This window comes from Cervus canadensis, chromosome 21 (assembly GCF_019320065.1).
Source record: "Cervus canadensis isolate Bull #8, Minnesota chromosome 21, ASM1932006v1, whole genome shotgun sequence".
NCBI lineage: Eukaryota > Metazoa > Chordata > Mammalia > Artiodactyla > Cervidae > Cervus > Cervus canadensis.
The window spans coordinates 54614197-54635327 of record NC_057406.1 but is presented as its reverse complement, the minus strand read 5'-3'; the positions used below and the strand labels follow the sequence as shown (position 1 = coordinate 54635327).

At 40.2% G+C, this 21131-nt stretch overlaps 1 protein-coding gene across 1 annotated transcript; it reads left to right on the top strand.

Annotated features, from left to right (window-relative positions):
• Window positions 1-432: 432 nt before the first annotated feature.
• RTCB (RNA 2',3'-cyclic phosphate and 5'-OH ligase) lies at window positions 433-18779 on the top strand. Its single transcript, XM_043440595.1, has 12 exons — window positions 433-600; window positions 3251-3329; window positions 4454-4521; window positions 5769-5868; window positions 7914-8070; window positions 9685-9841; window positions 10807-10966; window positions 12213-12388; window positions 13201-13389; window positions 14086-14196; window positions 15793-15912; window positions 17643-18779. The coding sequence occupies exons 1-12, from the start codon at window positions 508-510 to the stop codon at window positions 17748-17750; spliced, it is 1518 nt and encodes a 505-aa protein (XP_043296530.1). The 5' UTR covers window positions 433-507; the 3' UTR covers window positions 17751-18779.
• Window positions 18780-21131: the final 2352 nt, after the last annotated feature.

The window sequence follows — 21131 nt, the reverse complement described above, 5'->3', positions numbered from 1 at the left end:
GTGATGGACAGGGAAGCCTGGCGTACTGCTGTCCATGGGGTCGCCAGGAGTCGGACACGACTGAGCGACTGAACTGAAGTGAAACTCCAAGCAGATGGATTCCTTAGAACAACTGGACCTGATCCAGATTCAGTGCGTTTTTCAGTGCTGAAAAGCACTTCCAAAAAGAAAGATAACTAGATCATACTAAAAACTACTGGATTTAGCTTAGCTTTAGCTGGAAGAGAGTGACTAGTTAACATCCACAAAGATAAACGCTAGAGGATGGTCTATCTTAACTAGTGGGAAAAAAAAAGAGAGCGAGAGAGCGAGAGAGCGAGAGAGCGAGAGCGAGAGAGCGCGCGCGCGCGAGTGATACAAGTTTTGAGCCTCGGCGCTTGCCGTCGCCCACCCTGCTGCGGAACCCGCCGGCCGCGCCTGCGCGCTGAGTGCCGGAAGGCGGTGTTTCAGCCAGCGGAACAACGCGGCCAGTGGCTCCTCAAAGCCAAGCCGGGAGTTTTAGCCACCATGAGTCGCAGTTATAATGATGAGCTGCAGTTCTTGGACAAGATCAATAAGAACTGCTGGAGAATCAAGAAGGGCTTCGTGCCCAACATGCAGGTGAGGCGGGGGTGCAGGGCCCGTGGCTGGGGTCCGCAGCGCCTCCCTGCCCACCGGGCGGGGCCTCCTCCAACCCCTCCAGACCCCTAGCGCGCGGGGGCCGCCCTCGCCCCCTCCGCCAACGGATTTCCGCCAGGTCCCCGGCGTCCACCCCAAGTTCCCCTCCGGCCTGTGAGTTCTTTATCCTTGCGGACCCAAGGTCTCCGGTGGAGACGTCCCGGCTCGGTGAGGGTGAAGAAAGCGGAATGTGTCCAGGGCATCCACATAAATACGAAACTGGCCTTTGCAGAGCGTTTTCACACGGAAGTCTCATAAACAGACCGTTCTGAGTCTTGGAGACAGCAGTGGTCTTCCACTAGGCGGTCAGCCAGTCCGGAGTGGAGTTGCTTGGGCCGAACGCCACTCCTCTGAGTCATGCTGGTCATTTATGTAACGTTTACGGACCTGTGTTCACTCTACCAAGTTTTTTAGTTCACCGTACTGTTCTTTGTGGGGTGGGCGGTTTTTTTTTTTTTTTAATTGACAGGCGGAGTTTTAATAGAACAGTCTTGCTTTTCGAAACAGACGAGAAAGGTGACAGGGCGGGGTGTTTTCTTTTTCACAGGCGCTGTCAGTAGGGCCTGGAGGGTCAGTCGGTTGCACAGCTTCCTTCACTCACCTAGCAGAAGCTCAGCTCAGACATGGTGTACAGTTCGTGTCTTCTTCGTCTAACAGGATGATGTATTCCCAACGGAGACTCGGGACCCTGATACTAGAGGGTTTGAAAACCTGGTCTCTGTTATTTTGGGGCTTCCTTGCCATTTGTGATTACTATCTTTAATTAAAGTGAAGAAAGAAAGCATTTGTGAGGTTTTGGTGCATATGTTCTTAAATGGCTTTTGAAATCCGTTTAGATACCCTGCATGTGTACTGAAGGTTTGTGATTCTGCGTCTTGGTTAAAGTTCTTGAGAGCCACTCCACTCTTTAACTCAATATTATTGAGTGTCGCCTATGAGCAAAGCACTTAGCTAGACGCTGAGGGGAGGAAAAGCCCATAGCGGTAAACCTCCTTTTTGCTCTGTTTTTTTTCCCTTGGTACTTTCTTTTTATGAAATCCGGTTCTCTGAATGGAGTAGAAAATAAAAAAAAACATATGACCATCCTAAGAGGATTGTGACACACATTGTCATGTTTTGACAGCAGTTCTCGCTTAACTTTTAATTCACACTCTCCTGCTAATTCTGCATGGGAGCAAGTCTGATTTTGCTCAGCACATTCCATTAACTATTTAAACGGCACTTTGCTACCACCTCTCTCGGGAATGGAAAGTTGAAACGTTGATAATATTGCTCTTAAAAAGTTACTGACCTTTATGCTAGGCTTGTGTGGAATTCCCATTCTCTTTAAGAGTAGCGAATTTCACACTTAGAATTCTCATCTCTCTCTTAATCTCCATTCCTCTCACAAGAACGATGTGCTGCGCTAAAAATTCCTCTTTGTTGCTTAAAAACAGTTCTCTCCTGTCTTTATGTCATCTTTCCATTCAGCTCCTGAGTATGTTGCCGTACCAGTAATGTCTTTTGTTTTTAAAGAGCCAGCTCCGTGTTCACAAAGGGAACAAACTATGAAGCCCCCCCACGCCATCATCCTAGACTGTTGAGCCCCTCCTACATCATATTTTTCTGTATAACTCTGTGCTTCTATTACAGCACTTGCCTCCTTGCACACTCTGCGTGTTCTAGTCTGGGCCACAAACTAGACTGGAAGCTGCACAAAGGGACAACGTTGCATGGTTTCTATATCTCCCCTACTGTCCAGTACAGTGCCTGCACATAATGAGTCCTCAGTAAATGGTGAATAATAAATGCGACCCTTTAGAAAATTGTGCTGGAGACATTTTCCATCAACTGGTATTGTTAGTCTCCCAGTGGTAAGATGCAGAAGTTGTCCTGATAAATCAATTTCCTTGTTCAGATGGTTATTAAGTCTTTGGTTCTTCACTCCTTGGCAGATCCTTCATAATATTTGATCTCTGATTAACATGTTCTCGCCTTTGGTGTTACATAATTATTTCTTCCATTGTCTTGTGTGTGCCTCTATCATCAAGCTTTTTTATTCTCTTAAAATTACATAGATTGTAAAACTAAGCTTTTTTTTATTCACTGTTTATATAAGTACAGATTTGTAAATCAGAACAGAAGACAGTAAAGTGTAGTGTGCTGTTGTCTTAGACATGGAAAAAGTATGCTTAGGTCAGATGATTGCATTTGTATATTTAGATCTGAGTTTTTGATTCTTTTTTTTCAAAACCTACTGATGTTTTAGAAGCACAAGAATACTGAGACCTTTGGCTTTAGTGAGAGCGTTGTTGGAAGACTTTTCTTAATCACACATGCACACAAAATATTTTACCTGTTGAACTTTTAAATGTGGCTTATGAGAGTAGGAGAATAAACAAAATGATTTGTGGAACATTGTAAAATACATTTTAAAGATATATTTAAAGATGGGAACATCTTGTAGGAAGTTTTCTGCTACTAAAGGTAGTGTGAAAGTGTTTTATGAAGAGTAAAGCAAAATAAATATTGTCTGCAGTGTTTATATTCTATCCAGTACTTATATATCAGGTCCGTGTGCTCTGACATAATTTTTCCTTTTCTTTAATACCAGGTTGAAGGAGTTTTCTATGTAAATGATTCTCTGGAAAAATTAATGTTTGAAGAATTAAGGAATGCCTGTCGAGGTGGTGGTACGTAAATTATAGAATTTTACATGTGGCAGTACAACTAGTGTGTATCATGTGGCCTGAAAATGGTAACTCAGATAATTAAAAATACAAAAGTATTGTCGAGGAATGATCAAGACTTGAAGTGAGACAAAAGCCTGTTACTTATTTGTGATCACATTTTTGGCCACCTGGCATTATAAAAAGCACTTTAGCTGGATAGACCTGGTTGGTTTTGCACCTAACCTCTGACGGTTACCATAAGAGCAGCCATTTACTGTGCACTTACTATGTAAATGTACAGGCATTTACATAGCTTATGGCATGTAATTCTTGGAGTAACTCTGAGAGGAAGATATCTCCATTTTACAGATGTTTAAGTCAAGGTTCGGTGAGGTTAAGTCATTTTAGTTCATCCAAGGCTATAGTTTCTCAGTAACAGAACCAGAATTCAGATCCAGTTGTGTCTAATTACAAAGTCAGTATACCTTTAGTCTCACTAAACTTCAGTTATTTCATCTGTTAAAAAGAGTTTATCACACCTATCTTGCAAGACTACTGGGAGATATAGAGATATATGTATAACATTCTGATGATGGTGGTGAAATAGAAGTCTAGTTTTAACCCTTTTATTTTAGGTCAACCAACCTAAAATAAATTTCACCTCTGTCTCACCAGGGCATGCTGACTTGTCTAAAATGATGGGCTGTTATTACAACCCCAGATCCCCTGACTTTCCATGCGGTGTTTTCACAACACTTCCTAATTGCCCTTCTTTGTCATTTAGAGTAAAACTAATTTTTTTTTTTTAATAAATATTATGAACAGTTAAAAGGATGCTTATTTTATATTGACAACATAAGATGTAGTGATTATGTTTTACAACTCCAAGTACAGTATTTGCAGGCAACCTTCATGGTCTGCACAGAAGACTGACGACATGCTTGTAATTAGTCTGGTTGCCCTCACTGCTGTCCTGTGTGTGTGCTGCCTTCCTTGCCCACTTCATCTCAAACACACTCATGAAGACTTTGTTGTTGTAGTCCTAAGCACTACCCCTTCATTTAATCCAGTCTAGAAAAGTTTGACTATATTTCTGCCAAAAATCAAATGTGTTCACTTTTCTCACATTGAAATTTTGTTTTCAGGTGTTGGTGGCTTCCTGCCAGCCATGAAACAAATTGGCAACGTGGCTGCCCTGCCTGGGATTGTTCATGTGAGTCTGTATTCAGAGCTTTATTCACTTATATTTTCTTTTAGTCTGAAAGTTTATTGAATAGGTGAATGGCCATGCCTAGCTGATAGTGGTATCATCTAGACAGTGACCCTCAAACATCTAGAAATAACTGTGGAATTTAAAGAAATAATTGAGTTTGGGTAATATCTCAGTTTCTGGTTGCCTTTGGCCAGAATCTCTTAAGTGTTTGAGAATCTTTGGAGTAGAGTTCGTTCTCTTGTTTCTTGTTGTTGTACACATTATTCTTGTATTAGTGTACCACACTTTCACAAAGTTTCAGTGTGGCCCCATTCAAGAGGAAGATTGGAAAGAAGTATAAGGGTTAGGACTGAGGGAAGGAAGAGAGGTGCACAATATAGCTATTGAGGATATGATTGGAAAAGGAGGCTGGTGGGGATGCTGGGGATAGAAATGGGGCCCCAACCCGAGTCTACATTTCAGATTCCACCATTAGGGGTAGATGTTAAATCCAGCAGACATGTTTTAAGGTCTTGATGCAGGTTACTATGTTCAGCACTTGTGGGAAGAAATGAAGAGACATGGCTTGTACATTTAAGGAAGTGTTCAGGTGTCTGCATATATCCCTACCACATTGTGATCTCCATTCTCTGAGTCAGGGTACTTCCCTAGGCCCCAGATGTAGACAGTGTACAGTTTTCATTCCATCAGATGTGTTACATTTGTCTGATTTCTTAAACACGGAGGACCTTTGTAAATCTGGCATTTCTCTCCTGTCAGGCTGACATGACCACAATTTGTCAATGTCTAAGCATCATCTTTAAAATGTAATAGTATTAAAATTAGTGTGTGGTTCTCCTATATCATGTTGTACTGAGGCGTTTCTCCTTTCAGCTTTCTTAGTTAATGGTCAGGATTTGAGGGGCGAGGAAGGTTGTGGATTTTTTTGCCTTTTGGCTGAACTGCAAGTGGATCTTAGTTCCCTGACCAGGGGTCAAATCCATGCCCCCTGCAGTGGAAGCAGTGTTAACTACTGTACCACTGGGAAAATCCCAGTGGTCAGACTTTGTAAAAAGTCTTTCCTGCCATATCTAGCTTTATGATTAGGAATTTTTATACCCAATTTCCACCAATAGAGAAGATTTCATGAAAATAGAATCTTGATTTGGGGAAGGTTTTAATTCCCAGTATGTTTTAGAGTGAGATCTGTCAGGCAGCCAGAGTCCCAGGTGGAGAAAGCTGTATTTCTTTTTCTGATTTTCTTTCAGCGATCCATTGGTCTTCCTGATGTCCATTCAGGTTATGGGTTTGCTATTGGAAATATGGCAGCCTTTGATATGAATGACCCTGAAGCAGTGGTATCCCCAGGTAAGGCCACTGTGCACGTCTGCTGTCAGGCATGTAGCTTCTCAGAATCATAGCCTTTCTAGAATAGATTGTGGTTGCTTTGTGTGTGCATGTCAGCCTCATCATGTTCTATCATTTCTTTTCTTCATTTACTGAGAGGATTAATTGTGGACACTTGGAGGCTATTAAAATATCAAATAAAACATTTATTTATTTAAAACTATTTGAGCTCCTACTTTGTGCCAGGCATTATTCAGACATTGGCTACAAAACAAACCAAAACACTTCCCTGGGTAATGTGTCATCTTTGTGTCACAGTTACCTCTTGGGCAAATTGGAGCTAATGATATTACTTATGACATAATATTTTTGTGAAGATTAAATGCATTAAGCTATGCTAAAATACTTAGTACAATGCTAGACACTTAGGAAGTACTTGATGAGCATCTGCTCTCATTATCATCGTTATTATCCACTTCTAGTACACTTCTTTTCTGCTGTGGTGTGCTTTCACTGAAAATACTTCACACCAGAAGTAGTATCTTTGCTCTCAAGAGTCTGGAAAAAAAGATGAAAGTATAAATTACATGTTGAGAGTTTTGGTGGACAGGATCACTTTAGAGCAATCCTCTGCCAAGAATAATGAGAAAAGCTGTGTAAAATTTTCAAAACAAAACCAAAACACATCTGTTGAAACCATAAGAAAACTGTTGAGACAGTAAGGATTTGTGAGGCTAAGATCCAGAGAAAAAGTGCAGGTACATGCGCCCAGTGTTTAGCACTTGTAGTTTTTCTTTTGAGGTCATGGGAGATTTGTCTTTAAGGACACGAATGGTGTGGACAATCCTGTTACAGACTTGACACCGTAACCTCAGAGATATGTGTGTGGTTGTATATGCACCCACATTATAGTGCATCCAAGAATTGTAGAATACACATTCTTCTCAAGTGCACATAGAATGCTCACCAAAACTAAACCACGCACTGAGCCACAAAGATGGTCTCAAATTTCAAAGCATTGAAATCAGAGTAGGAGTTCTCGAACTTTAGACTTGAGACCTTTTTACATTCTTAAAATTATTGAAGGTTGGTCTCAAAGGCTTTTATCGATGTTTACCTTACTGGAAATTAAAACTGAAAAAGTTTAAAGCAGTAACACGTAAGGACACTTTTCATGTTTCATTATGCCTCACAGCAAACATGTTATCACATGTCATGTAGCCTTTGGAAAACTTCACTGTACAGTAGAGAGGATGCATTTAAAAGGCTAATAAATGTCTTAGCATTGTTACATAGTTAATCCTAAAGACTTGAAATGATCTCTGGGCCATACCTAAGAACCACTGATACAAAGAGTAGTATCCTGCCGCAGTGGAGTTAAGTTAGAAATCAGGAACATTAACAACTAAGGGGAAGAAACCCCATATGTTCATAAATTGAGCAGCATGCATTTAAATAACCTGTGGGTCAAGAAAATCATAATGGAAACTACAAAATAATTTTAACTAATGATAATTTTTAAAATAACCTGTCTAAAAATTGTTAGTATTAATACCATCCTTGGATAGAAATACACAGCCTTCAGTGCACAGATTACAAAAGAAGAAAGGCTGCAGTATCAATGATATAAGCATCCATCTCAAAAAGTTAACAGAAAGCATAACCAATTAAATCCAAAAAGATAGAAAGATGGAAATAAGAGCAAGATTAATGAAACAGTATACAATGGAAAGGATCAACAAAGTCAAAAGTTGGTTCTTTGAAAGGACTATAGAAGTCATGAACCCTTGATAAGAGTGACAGAGAAAAAAAGAGCAGCACGTAATTCACATTTTAATCTCTGGTCTAAATGTTACTTATGGTTATCTTTGCCTCCTTGGCCCACAGAGTACCTTTAGTATGTGTTTAAATTATGTTGTGAGCTACTTTGTCAGCTACTTTAAAACATAGTTATCTTTAAGAGTGGCTATCTTCTAAACCCTTTATTCATAATGGGTAACCACTGGTAACAATGCCTAAGCACCTGGTTTTGCTATTATTTAACTTAATTTTTCTCTATTTTGTAGGTGGTGTCGGATTTGACATTAACTGTGGTGTCCGCTTGCTGAGAACCAATTTAGATGAAAGTGATGTTCAGCCTGTGAAAGAGCAACTTGCCCAAGCTATGTTTGACCACATTCCTGTGGGAGTGGGATCAAAAGGTGTCATCCCAATGAATGCCAAGTAAGAACAAAAGTTTCCAATATATGGAATGAGAGAGAATAACCACATGATCCTCACGTTCATTTTCAGTGTAGGACGTTTAGGAGACAGGGATTGTTCAGTCACTTTTCAGTAAGTGTAATGAGTTGTTTTTTTAAGCATGAGATCCATAACGTTTGTTAGAAACATTAGTCAATTCATGTTCATTGTGACAGCCTTTGACATACAGTTCTAAACAGAATAATATCCACTGATGTTTACTGAGCATTTCCTGTGTGCAAAGCATTGTGTGGTGGTGGATGTGTATATCATTTTTTGTAGGTAATAATGCTAATATTTTCCCTGGTTTACAAGAAAGGAAACTGAGGTTTAAAGAGACAATAGTAAGTAAGCTAATAAGTAAAGTCAGGGTTCGCATCGAGGATCCTTTGGCTTCAGAGGTTATATTCTGAACACCACTGTCCTTTGTCAGTGAAGATGTATTTATTGACGACCTTCCTTTTTGGGTAATAGCCCTGAGTTTGTTCTTCACCTACAATATGTATTTCCAAAGTAGAGAGTTCCATGTAAGACTACACTGCAGTGGCCTTTCAGTGGCCATTGATACACTGTGTCATGTCTCGTGTAAAACTGTCCACCTTACACTTTACAGGGTATGCTTAATAAGTGTTCCTCTTTCATATCTTCTGTTTTATCTTTAAAGTTTGTGTGAATTTTGTGTTCTATTCAGATACATGTACAGACATCAATATTAAAATATTTTAGCTATTTCCTGTTATATACAACTCCTATTTACCAAAAAGCAAAATACAACTCCCCAAAAAAACACTTAGAGTAAAACTGATACATTTGGAAGATGCTTATTCTGTGATTTTATGTGGTCCCTGACATGTAGTTCCACTTTGAAAAGCGTGCTTGAAACATCTAGTAAATTCCAAGCATCTTTACAAATATTTTTGATACGAATTTTGTCCTAATAGGTAATGTTTGAAATGAGCTGTTTGGGGAGGGCACATTGATCACTGTAATTGCTCCTGATAGTATTTTGAAAGAGGGCTGGACCTTAGGTGAAGATGAGAGCTTTTTCCTTCTAGGAGTTTAATGTGTATACACCTCAACTTCAAAATGCAGATACAGTATAGCTTGGTAGTACTTCTGTGAAGGTAGGAATAAACCTTAAAATTTAACCTATGTTGCCTGAGGACATTGAGATAGCTTTATTTATTACTTGTAATTTTTCATAAGTTACTATGAAAAGTTAGTGTTAACTGTGGTAAAGTTGGTGGTAGATAATGGTTGTTGGTTATAGTTATAAATTTTCTGTGGCTGCTTAATCACTGCATCATAGAATTCAGAATCAGAGAGGTAAATAAAATTTGAAAAGTATGAGGGGCTGTAAAAGTGTGAAGAACTATAATCATCTCCAATGTGGCATTTAGTACTTTAATATTCAATTATTTATGAAACTGCTTTCCTCAAAAAACTAGAATTGCTAATAGCACGAACTATGTCTCACACGATGCCTGAGGCACAGGCAATAAAGGTAGTGCTTTCCTCTGCCGTTTGAGATGTGGTCATTCTTAGGTTTTGATCTGACTTGGCTGTGAAGTGACCTTCACCTTGTTACTCACTCAGAGACTTGGAGGAGGCCTTGGAGATGGGTGTGGACTGGTCCCTGAGAGAAGGCTATGCCTGGGCAGAGGACAAGGAGCACTGTGAGGAGTATGGAAGGATGCTGCAAGCTGATCCCAATAAAGTCTCAGCGAGGGCTAAAAAAAGAGGCCTTCCCCAGGTAACACTCACTTTGGAGGGGAAATGTTCATTTTTTTCATGTTTTTGGGGGGGGTGGGGGTGGAGAAAAAGTCTGTCTTCCATGTGTGGAGAGTATATCCCCAGCTTTTTTCAGAGTACATTGAAAGGAACACAAATTTATTTATACTTCATTCTTATTCTTTTAAAAAGCTGTCAGGAGCTTGTAGATATTCATAAAATAAAATAAGGTGTCATGAATTAGAAATGAATGGGAAGAAAATGGAATATGATTATAAGGCTTAAAATGTATACCAAAATTAGTTAATGTAGAAACTTTGACAATCTACAGATTTGGCTGAAAGTTTTCTAGCATCTAAGTTGAAAACAGATATCTTGTCGGTTCGTGGTGTCCATGAGATAAAAATATACCAGATGTTTGAAATTTATGCAAATTGTGATAGCTTTGCCACTAATTCACTATGACCTTAGGCAAGTCTCTTGCCTTCTGGGTCTTGTTTTCTTAGCTGAAAATTGAGATAAAAGTTAAAACTAGGCAACCTCTGAAGACTCTTGTTGCGTTGCCATTTTCTGGGTCCCTAAATCATCTAGTAGCTCCAATTATGGGATATATCCTTCCAGCGATGTGTTGTGTAAGAGTCAGCATTCATCAGAGTTCATCCCAAAATTTGACCATTCTCTCCATGATGTTTAAATTGTCCTGTGAGCCATCTGATGGTCTGAGTTTAGGTTGATGAAGCTTTAAATGTGTTGTACCTCAAGCAAATAATGATATAGCAAACTGCAGGAACTGCTGTATACTATTTTAATTGTGTGGAATACTACTTGAAATAAATGAAACCTTTCTAAGCTTAGAAGTTTCTTTATTACATAAAACACTACTTGTGTGGTTATCTTTTTGTTGACTGTTCCTACCTATTTGCTTTTTAAATGGATTTTTTCAAACCAGAGTAGCTGCTGTTTTATCAAACATTCTCACTTTTGTAGTTGGGGACTCTGGGAGCAGGCAACCACTATGCAGAAATCCAGGTTGTGGATGAGATTTTCAACGAGTATGCTGCTAAGAAAATGGGCATTGACCATAAGGGACAGGTGTGTGTGATGATCCACAGTGGAAGCAGAGGCTTGGGCCACCAAGTCGCCACAGGTATATTCTGGACCTAAGTTTTGGCTTGGTGCTAAAAAGTACATTTTATGGGGAACGATATAGAAGTTTAAGGGATAAAGTGCTGAAAGTGTACTTGTAGTTTTTTACCCTTGTTCTCCTCTCTGGCAAATTAACAAATTAACTTCACTAGACCTTAACTTGCTTGTTGGAAAAAAATAAGAATAATAATTATTTTGTATGGTGTTGTAAAAGCTCCACTTTTTATGTTTACTTTACAGATTACTATTACTGTCTGACCAAGAAAGAGCAATAAAAATCTTAAATTATAGAATTTATGATAGATGCAGATTTATCAAGATTGGGTGTTATGATGGATTCAGTGATGAAATAGCAAGGACTCTGCCGTCAGATTATCTCACGAGAGAGATGTCATGTTTATTAAAAAGAAAAACTAAAGACAAAAGATAGTAATTGATAAAATACTATGGAAGAGACAAAATGTTTGGGTAAAAGATTTTAGAGGTGACTTCATAGACAACATTTGAACAATCATATGTGCAGGACATTCATGACCAGAAGACAGCATAAACAAAAGCAGGAGGCAGGGAAATAAAGGTCATTTTGGATGGTTCATAGGATGTGTGAAAGGGTTTATGGATATAGGATAAGTTATATGGGCACATGGAAATTATAAACTCTGAGTTACAATTATGGTTCATCCTTGTATGTATGTTTCATTCTGTGGGAATTTAATGATTTGTCACAACATGGCCTGTTAGGGTATTTTGTCTAGCAGGTGTATGGAGCACTGACTAACATTTCTGAACTGTCTACTGAGTATTTCTCTACAGTTTATCACAAATTCGATTTGCGTGCAGAAGATCTAGCAATTTGTCTCCAGTTCTTTTAGGTTAAGTCACTGAAAATTATTTCCAAAAGCCGTGATAGTAATACATGTTTTACTACTTCTCATTCACATGCCAGGAAAAGAGTAACTCAGACCATGATGTTGCTAGTTCTGTACACCTCCGTTCCCCTTACAAGTCCTAGAGAGCAAGTGTTCTCTTTGGAGTCCACATGCATTGTGTCAGACAGCTCTGACAGAAGATTCTCCATAAATACATCTTAACCAACAAGTAGATGAGCTCAGAAACAATTTAAAGGGAAAATTGTATTTTACTTGTTTGTTTTTAGAATGGTTTTGAATATAGCCTACCTTTCTGCAGTAAATCTGAGTTATAAAGGGAAAGCCGGCTGACCTGGACTTGCTGCTCTCTCCTTTCAGACGCACTTGTAGCTATGGAAAAAGCCATGAAAAGAGACAAGATCATAGTCAACGACCGTCAGCTGGCTTGTGCTCGGATCGCTTCCCCAGAGGGTCAGGACTACCTGAAGGGAATGGCAGCGGCTGGGAACTATGCCTGGGTCAACCGCTCTTCCATGACCTTCTTAACCCGTCAGGTACAGTTGCAGCTGCTCGTCTGTTCCTGGTTACACATGAGGAACTTAAATGATTTAAAACAGTGTAATCAACTCAAAGCCTATATAATTTGGTTTTGGTGTAATAGATATTCAAAATATTGGCGAAGAGTCCAAGCTTTTGTCATGTCCTTAAGCTCACTCCATAGGGTATCAGGAGTGGGGAGAAGAGAAACTAAAATTATTCCTAGAATTTGCCTTGAGCAGTGGAGAGGGTGGAAGTCCTGTTCTCTAAAATTCAGAAGGCTGAGGAGGACGTGCTCTGAAGAGTGAAATCAAGAGTAGTTGTAATATTTTTTTCCTCCCTGAAGGGTTTCTTTAAAAAAAATTTGGCTTTGCTGGGTCTTTGTTGCTGCTTTCAGGCTTTCTCTGGTTGCAGAGAGCAGTGGCTGCTCTCCAGTTACGGAGAAGTTACGGGCTTCTCCTTGGAGGGGCTTCTCTAGTTGCAGAGCATGGGCTTTAGTCCTGTGGGCTCAATAGTTATGGCCTGTGGGTTTAGTTGCCCTGTGGCTTGTGGGATCTTCCCGGACCAGGGATTGAACCCGTGTCCCCTGCACTGGCCAGTAGATTCTCAGCCATTGGACCACCAGGGAAGTCCCAAGAGTGGTTGCAGTTTATTCGGTGAAATTTGCTCTGTGGTCTAAAGTCAGTTCTTGTCCTTTGTGTGAAGATTAATAATTTTGTTAATTTTGAACTCTTAGATCCCTCACTCCCTTCAGGAACAGAGCTTTCAGAATCAGTAAGTTCTGAAGAGCTAGTTCTGGCCACTATTAACATTAAGCTTTCTCTCTCAGGCTTTTGCCAAGGTCTTCAACACAACCCCTGATGACTTGGACCTGCACGTGATCTATGATGTTTCTCACAATATTGCCAAAGTAGAACAGCATGTGGTGGACGGGAAGGAGCGGACTCTGTTAGTACACAGGAAGGGGTCCACCCGAGCCTTCCCTCCTCACCATCCGCTCATTGCGGTTGATTACCAAGTACGTACTGAGCCATTTGTGGTTTTAAGCAGTGGGGGCATGATTTGGACAGTTCTAAATATGGACGAATTTAAACAGGAAAGCAGCAATTGTGAAAAGAAAACAGTCTGTCATCCATGAGAACAGTGATTTCCAGTCTTCTCTGAAGCACAACTTTACCCTTCATCTGTGCTTGCAGTGTGCTGTCTAAACAATGCTGCATGGAGAATATTCTGCTCCATTAAGATAACATTAAGATTATCTCTTTAAGGCCTTTGAATGATTAGAAGACAGGGTTAAGACTAAACTCAGTCTGTTTCATTCCTCTTCTCCTTTTGATATCTGGCTGTGATCAAGTTAGAAGGACCCTTAACCAGCCATTTCACAGATCAGGAAACAAGCCTGAGAGGGCAGCTGCCACGCTTGCTCAGAATGGTTCTTCCTAAAAACACTTCCCTACACATCTGAGTTTTGTTTTGCTCTTACCTTTGGTCTGTCTTCTATCTTCCTGGTCCTCACATTTTCCCTCCCATCCTCTACCCTTACCTCTCAGTTATCAAAGAATCAAAATACTGTCTTAATGTAGTTCTAAGAGCAATGCATTTAGAGGCCCAGGCTTCTCCACAGTCCTTTAGTGCAAGAGGAAATCTAAATCTCAGGCATGGAAAGTTCATGCATTTCTGAATGTTAACATGTTTGATTTGTGTACTTCCTCAGCTTACTGGACAACCAGTGCTCATTGGTGGCACCATGGGGACCTGTAGCTATGTTCTTACTGGTACTGAGCAGGGCATGACTGAAACCTTTGGAACAACTTGCCATGGAGCGGTGAGTTATGAAAACAGAAGCTCACTCAGAAAGGCTCTCTTCAGTGTAGTCGTTGCTGTGCATTTTGATGGGAAAACATACTTGAAAGTGAAAGTGAGGTCGCTCAGTCATGTCCAACTCTTTGTGATCCCATGGGCCATAGCCTGCAAGGCTCCTCTGTCTATGGAATTTTCCAGGCAGGAACACTGGAGTGGGTTGCCATTTCCTTCTCCAGGGGATCTTCAAGAGCCAGGGATCGAACCCAGGTCTCCCACACTGCAGGCAGACTCTTTACCGTCTGAGCCACCAGGGAAGCCCTTGGTTGAACATTAACAAAGTTGAGGTTTGGATTTGTCTTGTCTTCTACATGAGTTTATCCCCATAATATATACTGTCTAGTGAATATATACTGTCTAGTAATATATACTGAGGTCACCAAGTATCTCAACCTTAGTGAGCTCATCGTATGGCTAGGGACTGTTCCTCAACTCTGAATCCACAAAATGCAGATTGAGAAATTGTCACACTAGCATAACTGATAAAACAATCTGATGCAAGTTTACCTCACAGTGTTTCTCAGTGATTTACAGATCTAGCTGTCAGCACAATTTGTTCCTTACTGGGTAGATCCACTCAAGATTTGGAGGAAATGCCCGATTTTGCAAATCAGGACCCATGTGCAGACTGCTCACCTATTTCAGTATATTGCCTCTTCTAAGCCAGGCGTTGGTAAACTTTCCATAAAGCACCAGACAGTGAACACTTTAGGCTTTTTGAGCCAGAAGATCTCTGTAGGAGCCATTTCATTGTGCCATCTTAGTAGAAAGCAGCTGTACATAAACAAGTGGGTTTGCTGTGTCTAATAAAACTTTATTTACAAAAACAGGTAGTAGGCCAGATTTGGCCCCCAGACCAGTTTTCTAACTGCTTTTCTGAGCCATCAACGTTCTTAGCTGGTGATGGAGTGGAAAATAGAAACTGTCTAGGATATCTTTTCAGTCGGACAGGCCCTCACACACATACATATAAACCGTACTATTTTTTCCTCTGACCCTTTCTTGTTTCCAGTTGCCTCTCAACTCCTAATTTTTAACCCAGTGATCAAAATCATCTTCCCTCACACACATCAACAATGTTTCAGGACATTTTTTATTGTCACAGTCAGGGAGGGGAATTTTGCTGTTGGCATGTAGTGAGTAGAGGCCAAAGATTCTGCTAAATGTCTTACAGTGTGTATGACAGTTACCTAATCCAGGATGTCAGTAAGTGCTAAGGCTGAGAAACTGTTTTAAATCACAAACAGACAATGTGATGATAGACTTACCATTTACAATTTTAAATTAACATATTTGTATTTACTTGATCATTAATAGTGATCAAAATCACAAAACTGAATCTTAAAATGCTTTGTAAATGCAAATTTGTTTTCCACAAAGATATGATGAATCTTACAACAAAAGGCACATTATAAGGTTGATGAAATAGGAAAAGATTGTTTTTTAATTCTTTTTGTAGTTTAAAAAGAAGTCAAGGAAAAAGCATATAATCCTGAGGGTTTAAATAATTGCTGGGATTGAACATAATTTATAAATGAAGTTCATTCCTTTCCCAACCTAGGGCCGTGCACTGTCCCGAGCAAAGTCAAGACGTAATTTAGATTTCCAGGACGTCCTCGACAAATTGGCAGACATGGGAATTGCAATCCGTGTCGCCTCACCCAAGCTGGTAATGGAAGAGGTAAGTGAAATTTTGATAAGTATGCGCCATAAAGCTGTTGATAATGTATGCCAGTATACAGAGCCAGCAGTTGTTACTATTGCTAATAGAAGTATCCTTGAGATGAAAGGAGGTGAGATCTCATGGGGTTTGTCTTTGCTGGGAGCTCAGATATGATGAAATCATCATTTGAGAGAGAGTGATTGGCTTAGTGAAATTTAGGTGATTGGCAGGACAGTATCAAGGATCCACTTGAACTTAAATTCAGTGATTGGGTGTTTTTCAGCTACGTTCAACTCTATAGGTGGAGGCGTGAAATAGATGTTGAGTTTCCTTTAGCCGGGGTTGCACGTACAGCACAATGAAAGATAATCAAGGTTGTTGATGGGTTGCAGAAAGATTGTGGGTCTCGTGAGGTTTCCAGGATTGTTGGAGGTGAAAACCTAGGCTGTGTTCACCAGCCTGGGATGTTGGGAGCTGAGACTGGGGGAGTTGTAAGCATTGATGATTAGACCTGGGATATGACTCTGGGACTGAATGGCTGAGGTAAGCATTGAAGGAGCAGCAATCAAGGAACTTGGAAACCAGGTACTGAAAGGATCCTCTTCCTGGATATTGAAATTGTTCAGAATTATAGCCGGAGAGACTGAGGGTGACCCAGGAGCTAGAAATCTTCAAGTAACAGTGGAAACAGATTCTAGCAGATGATTGCAGCAGGAAGAGTAGTAGGTGGTATAAAGGATGAGTGCACAATTCAGAACTGGGAGAAAGGAGGGAAGATGGTCTGAAAGGAACCAGGAAGAGCAGGGACACCTGTCCCACCTCTCAACCTAACGGCATGACCCAGCTTGGGAGAGAAAACAGCTGCCACTTCAGAAAGTTGGAGGCAGAAGTAACATCCTCTGGGTAGATCCATGTTTCAGCAAGAATAAGAAGGCAAAGAGAATGTTTAAACAGGAAGGGAAGAAGTTCTTTGCCTTTGACTCAGTGAAAAGGAGTTCAGGGGGTCACAGTGGAAACATTTCAGAAACTGGAAGGGAATGAGAGATGGGCTTTCAGAAAGGGATGTGCACACAGCCCCATGGGATTCAGTGAGAGTTCTAAGCTTGCTGTGCTGACAGGCATGGAGATGAAAGGTGTGTGTGAAGAGGTTTGTTCTGATGGTGGCGAGACTGAAGGAGGTGGGGAGGTCTTAGTGGAAACCACAGAGACAAACTGTGTGTAGGTGTATGTATATATACACATGTACACATGCATGAATACAGTGTTAGTTATATATGGGAGTGTAATAACCTTTCCTTATTGTGAAGGTATTATGTGTTCATTCCAGGAATTTTGAAAACTATAGAAACATAATAAGAGAAAATCAAAATTGTTAATAACTCCACCATCCAAAGACAGTTACCACTAGAGAATGATTTGGTACATTTCCTTTCAGTTGGATATTGGTGTATGTGCCTTATTCAATTACATTTACTACTTTTCCTACTATGTAAATGATATATGTTCTTTGGGGAAATTTAGAGAAATACAGAAAAAATATAAAACAAGATGAGAATGTTTATCATACTGCCCCCTTACCAACACTGAACTTAATCATCTTTTAAATCTTTGCTTATTTTATAGGCAAAAAAAAAAAACCCAACTCAGTGCTGTTTGAATATGCATTTCTATAATTACACATGGAGCTTACTACTTTGAAAGAGTCCATTTTAAGTAGACTTTTGCACTGTTTAACTCCACCCCTACAGGCCCCTGAGTCCTACAAGAACGTGACGGATGTGGTGAACACCTGCCATGATGCCGGAATCAGCAAGAAGGCCATTAAACTGAGGCCAATTGCTGTTATCAAAGGATAGAACCCTGACCACGGCCACCGGACACCACTGACCCTCCCTGAAGTGGAAGTGGACAAAAACGCTTTTCAGACATCAGACTCGAGCCCTGAAAGGTTCCAGCGTATGCAGCTCTAGCTGCCTGTTCCAAGGTGGCTGGTGGGGCGGCTTCCAGTTCTGGAGTCAGTGTTGTAAACTTTCCTTCTGGAAGGAGTCATGTTGCCCCCACTTGGAAAGAAATGTATATGCTTCCTCCCTGATTATCCCACAGACTTTTAGAAGAATCTGTTAGGGGGTGAGGCTAAGTCAAGAAACTGCCTTACTCAGTCACACGAGTCTTTTGTCATCAGAATGAAGTTCTTTACGCCAGCCTCTGTTTCCAGCCTGTGAGGTATTGTGAAGAACGTTCCATTAAATAGGAAGGTTTTGGAATGTCTTTTTCCCTCTGTCACTTTGTCCACTTATCCACTCTTAAACTGCCTTGTCCTGCCCTGAGCAAAACCCTAAATACTATTCTTTTGTTTTTTTTTTCTAAATACTATTCTTACTTGGCATATACAAATGGGTCAAAGCAGGATGTTGAACAGATGGATAATGGGACAAGTTAGAGAGGAGGGATGTGTGTGGAGGTGTAGGGATGGGTACCCAAAAGAAAATAACTCTTCATAGACTTGTTACCTTTGTCGTTCTAAATATAAGGCAGAGTTTTGACTTACCTGTAAAAATGGCATCAGCTGGTGTCTGTCATTAATTAGGCCTGGTCAGGTAGACTTTTCTTGAATAATAACTTACAAAGCAGCATCAGAGAAGCCCCACAAAATACTGAGTATCTTTACATTTGCGATTGAATTACTATAAAACATCAAATGGCCACAGCTGTGATGCTAATGGTTACTCTGTGTTGACAGGTTGACTAGTCTTGTGCCACCTAATCAGATGAGGTGCTATGTACTATGATACCCGAAGATGTTAAAGTTATAGGTTACTAAGGCCACAGTTGAGTCCAGACACTAAAATGGAAAAATCTAATAAAGTTGTAGTATGTTGTTTATATTTCATGCTTAATGTTTCATAGCTTAGGACAGTATTTCCACTTGATTCACTTTGGTCAGTGTTTCTGTTTTCTGATTTTCTCCCCAGTTGCTTTCAGAGATGTGCCTTAAAGATATTCTTTTCTAACACTTATCCCTCAACTTACAATAAAATCCCCCATTGGAGTATCTTCTAAATGCCAGCTAGAGAAAAGCAGACTTCCTCTGAAAAAATGTGACATGAAATAGCATGTCTTTACTTTGAGCACTCAGTAACTTTAATGGGTTTAGAGTTTGAAAGTTACCAATAAGTTAGTAATCTTAATACAGTAATTGTATATTACTTGTGCCTCTGGGTTGGACCAGTGATCATTGTGCACAGATGAGTTACGGATGCAGGTTACCTGTGGACACTGGAGGGCATTTGAGGATGAGAAACAGGCTTCTGGCAGGTGCTCAGTTCTCATCTCTAGAGATGAGGCAACAGTGAGTATCAGGGTGGACTCCCTCTAACTGGGCTTTCCCAGTGATGTCATTTAGCAAAGTCTACTTGCAGAACTGTGATGTCAGTGCAGGAAATGCTGCCGGTCACCCAAGATACATATGTTACATCCTATTGGACACTGAAAGTCACTCTGGGGGGCGGAGAGGGGAGCAAATGAGGTAGAGAAATAGAAATGGTTTGTGCCATGGCATTTCTGTATTATAAGCTTTTCTTACATGTAGCTTTTCTCCTAAACTTGGCCCTATTAATGACCTTGGGAGGTAATGGTTAATATTTTGAGTTCAAAAAGAAAACTACAAACATTGTTTTCCTTGTTCTAAAGATGTCATTTTCTCATTTGAGGCAAAAGCCATTTAAAAATGAATGTTCAAACAAAGTTGAAGTAACCAGCTGTTTCTATTGCTCTAAATGTTCCCCATGCCTGGGCACATGGACACAGCTGGGAATGCACTTTGATAAGGGACTGTCTGATTTCACCAGGCATGAAATGAGTCTTATTACTGTGCACGTCTTTTTCAGGCCTCTAAAGTCAGTAGGTTTATCAGTAATATCTTTTTGAAAAGCACTGACATTCACACATTGATGATGGACTGTGTCATTCCTGCCATCAACATGTGGCTGCGAAAACCAGTTTATGAGACATAAAATATGAACCCTCACTAATTTTCTAATTTTGTGAAATGTTTTGTCGAGCAACAAGGAACTGAAGGTTCAAATATTGAAGTAAAATCTTGCAGATCTTAAGATGCTCCCATTTTGATCTTCATATAACCTTTAAAAGCTTACATACAAGATAACTTTTTTTTTTAGGTTTTCCTATTTTGTTCTTAAGACTGCTTTTTTAAAGTTACTTTCTCCAATTTCTGAAAATTGCTTTTAGCATCATCTGTATTGCTGAAGTGTTTACAACTCGCTGTGCCTGATACTCCAATACAAAACTCACATTACCCCTTCTGTCCTTACTTCTTATTTATGTCCTTATTTTTGCTTCTGTTCCATTGCTTGACTACATAGGATTTTCACGTTGTCCAGAGAGCATGATTTGAGTCCATCTGGATCAGCTGAGTATGAAGATGCTATTAATTATTAATCAAGCACCTTGGAGTGTGCCAAGTTATTAATAGTTTCTGATCTTTAAAGGCCCTTGCTTTGAAACTAATATCTGAAATACCAGTGATCTGAAGATAGTGTTGTAAGGAGGACATATCATAGAGAGGTGAGTGGTGATTGCAGTTGCACCTTACAGATAGAAGTGTAGTAAATGAAAAAAGTACCAAGCATATAGTAGGTGCTTTACACGTTAAAAGTCACCATTCCTGCTTTGCAGTGTACCCAACATTTTTACATATGGTTTTATTCCTTAATAAATGAGGGAGGGCTAGGCAGGATTGATGCCCTTACTCAGCCTTGAAGCAATCTCAGAAGACTGACCCCTCTGCTTCCCATTAGAATATGGGAGTAAAATCTCTGAGGAGGGAATGAAACTGGAGGGAAGGGGGCATTCCCCTTTAAACAGCCATTAAAAGAATGACAGCCATAGGATGTGACAAAAACTGGTTAGAACCAACTACCAACTAGATCCAAGATGGCAAAAGCTTCAACTTCCAGTGGGCCTTGAGCCTCCATATATGCTTATTGTAATATATTAGCATATGCAAAATGACACCCACCAGTGCCATGACAGTTCCAGGGCCAACCACTGAAAGGCCAAAAAGGGGGCAGTGGCCCAATTCCTGGACATTGCCGCCTCTTCCCCGTAATAGTTGGGATAATCCTCCCACTCATTAGCCTGTGAAATTACCCAGCCCGCAAAAACTAACCATTCCATATTTCAGGGCCTCTCAGCTTTTCAAATGGACTGTATTCTGT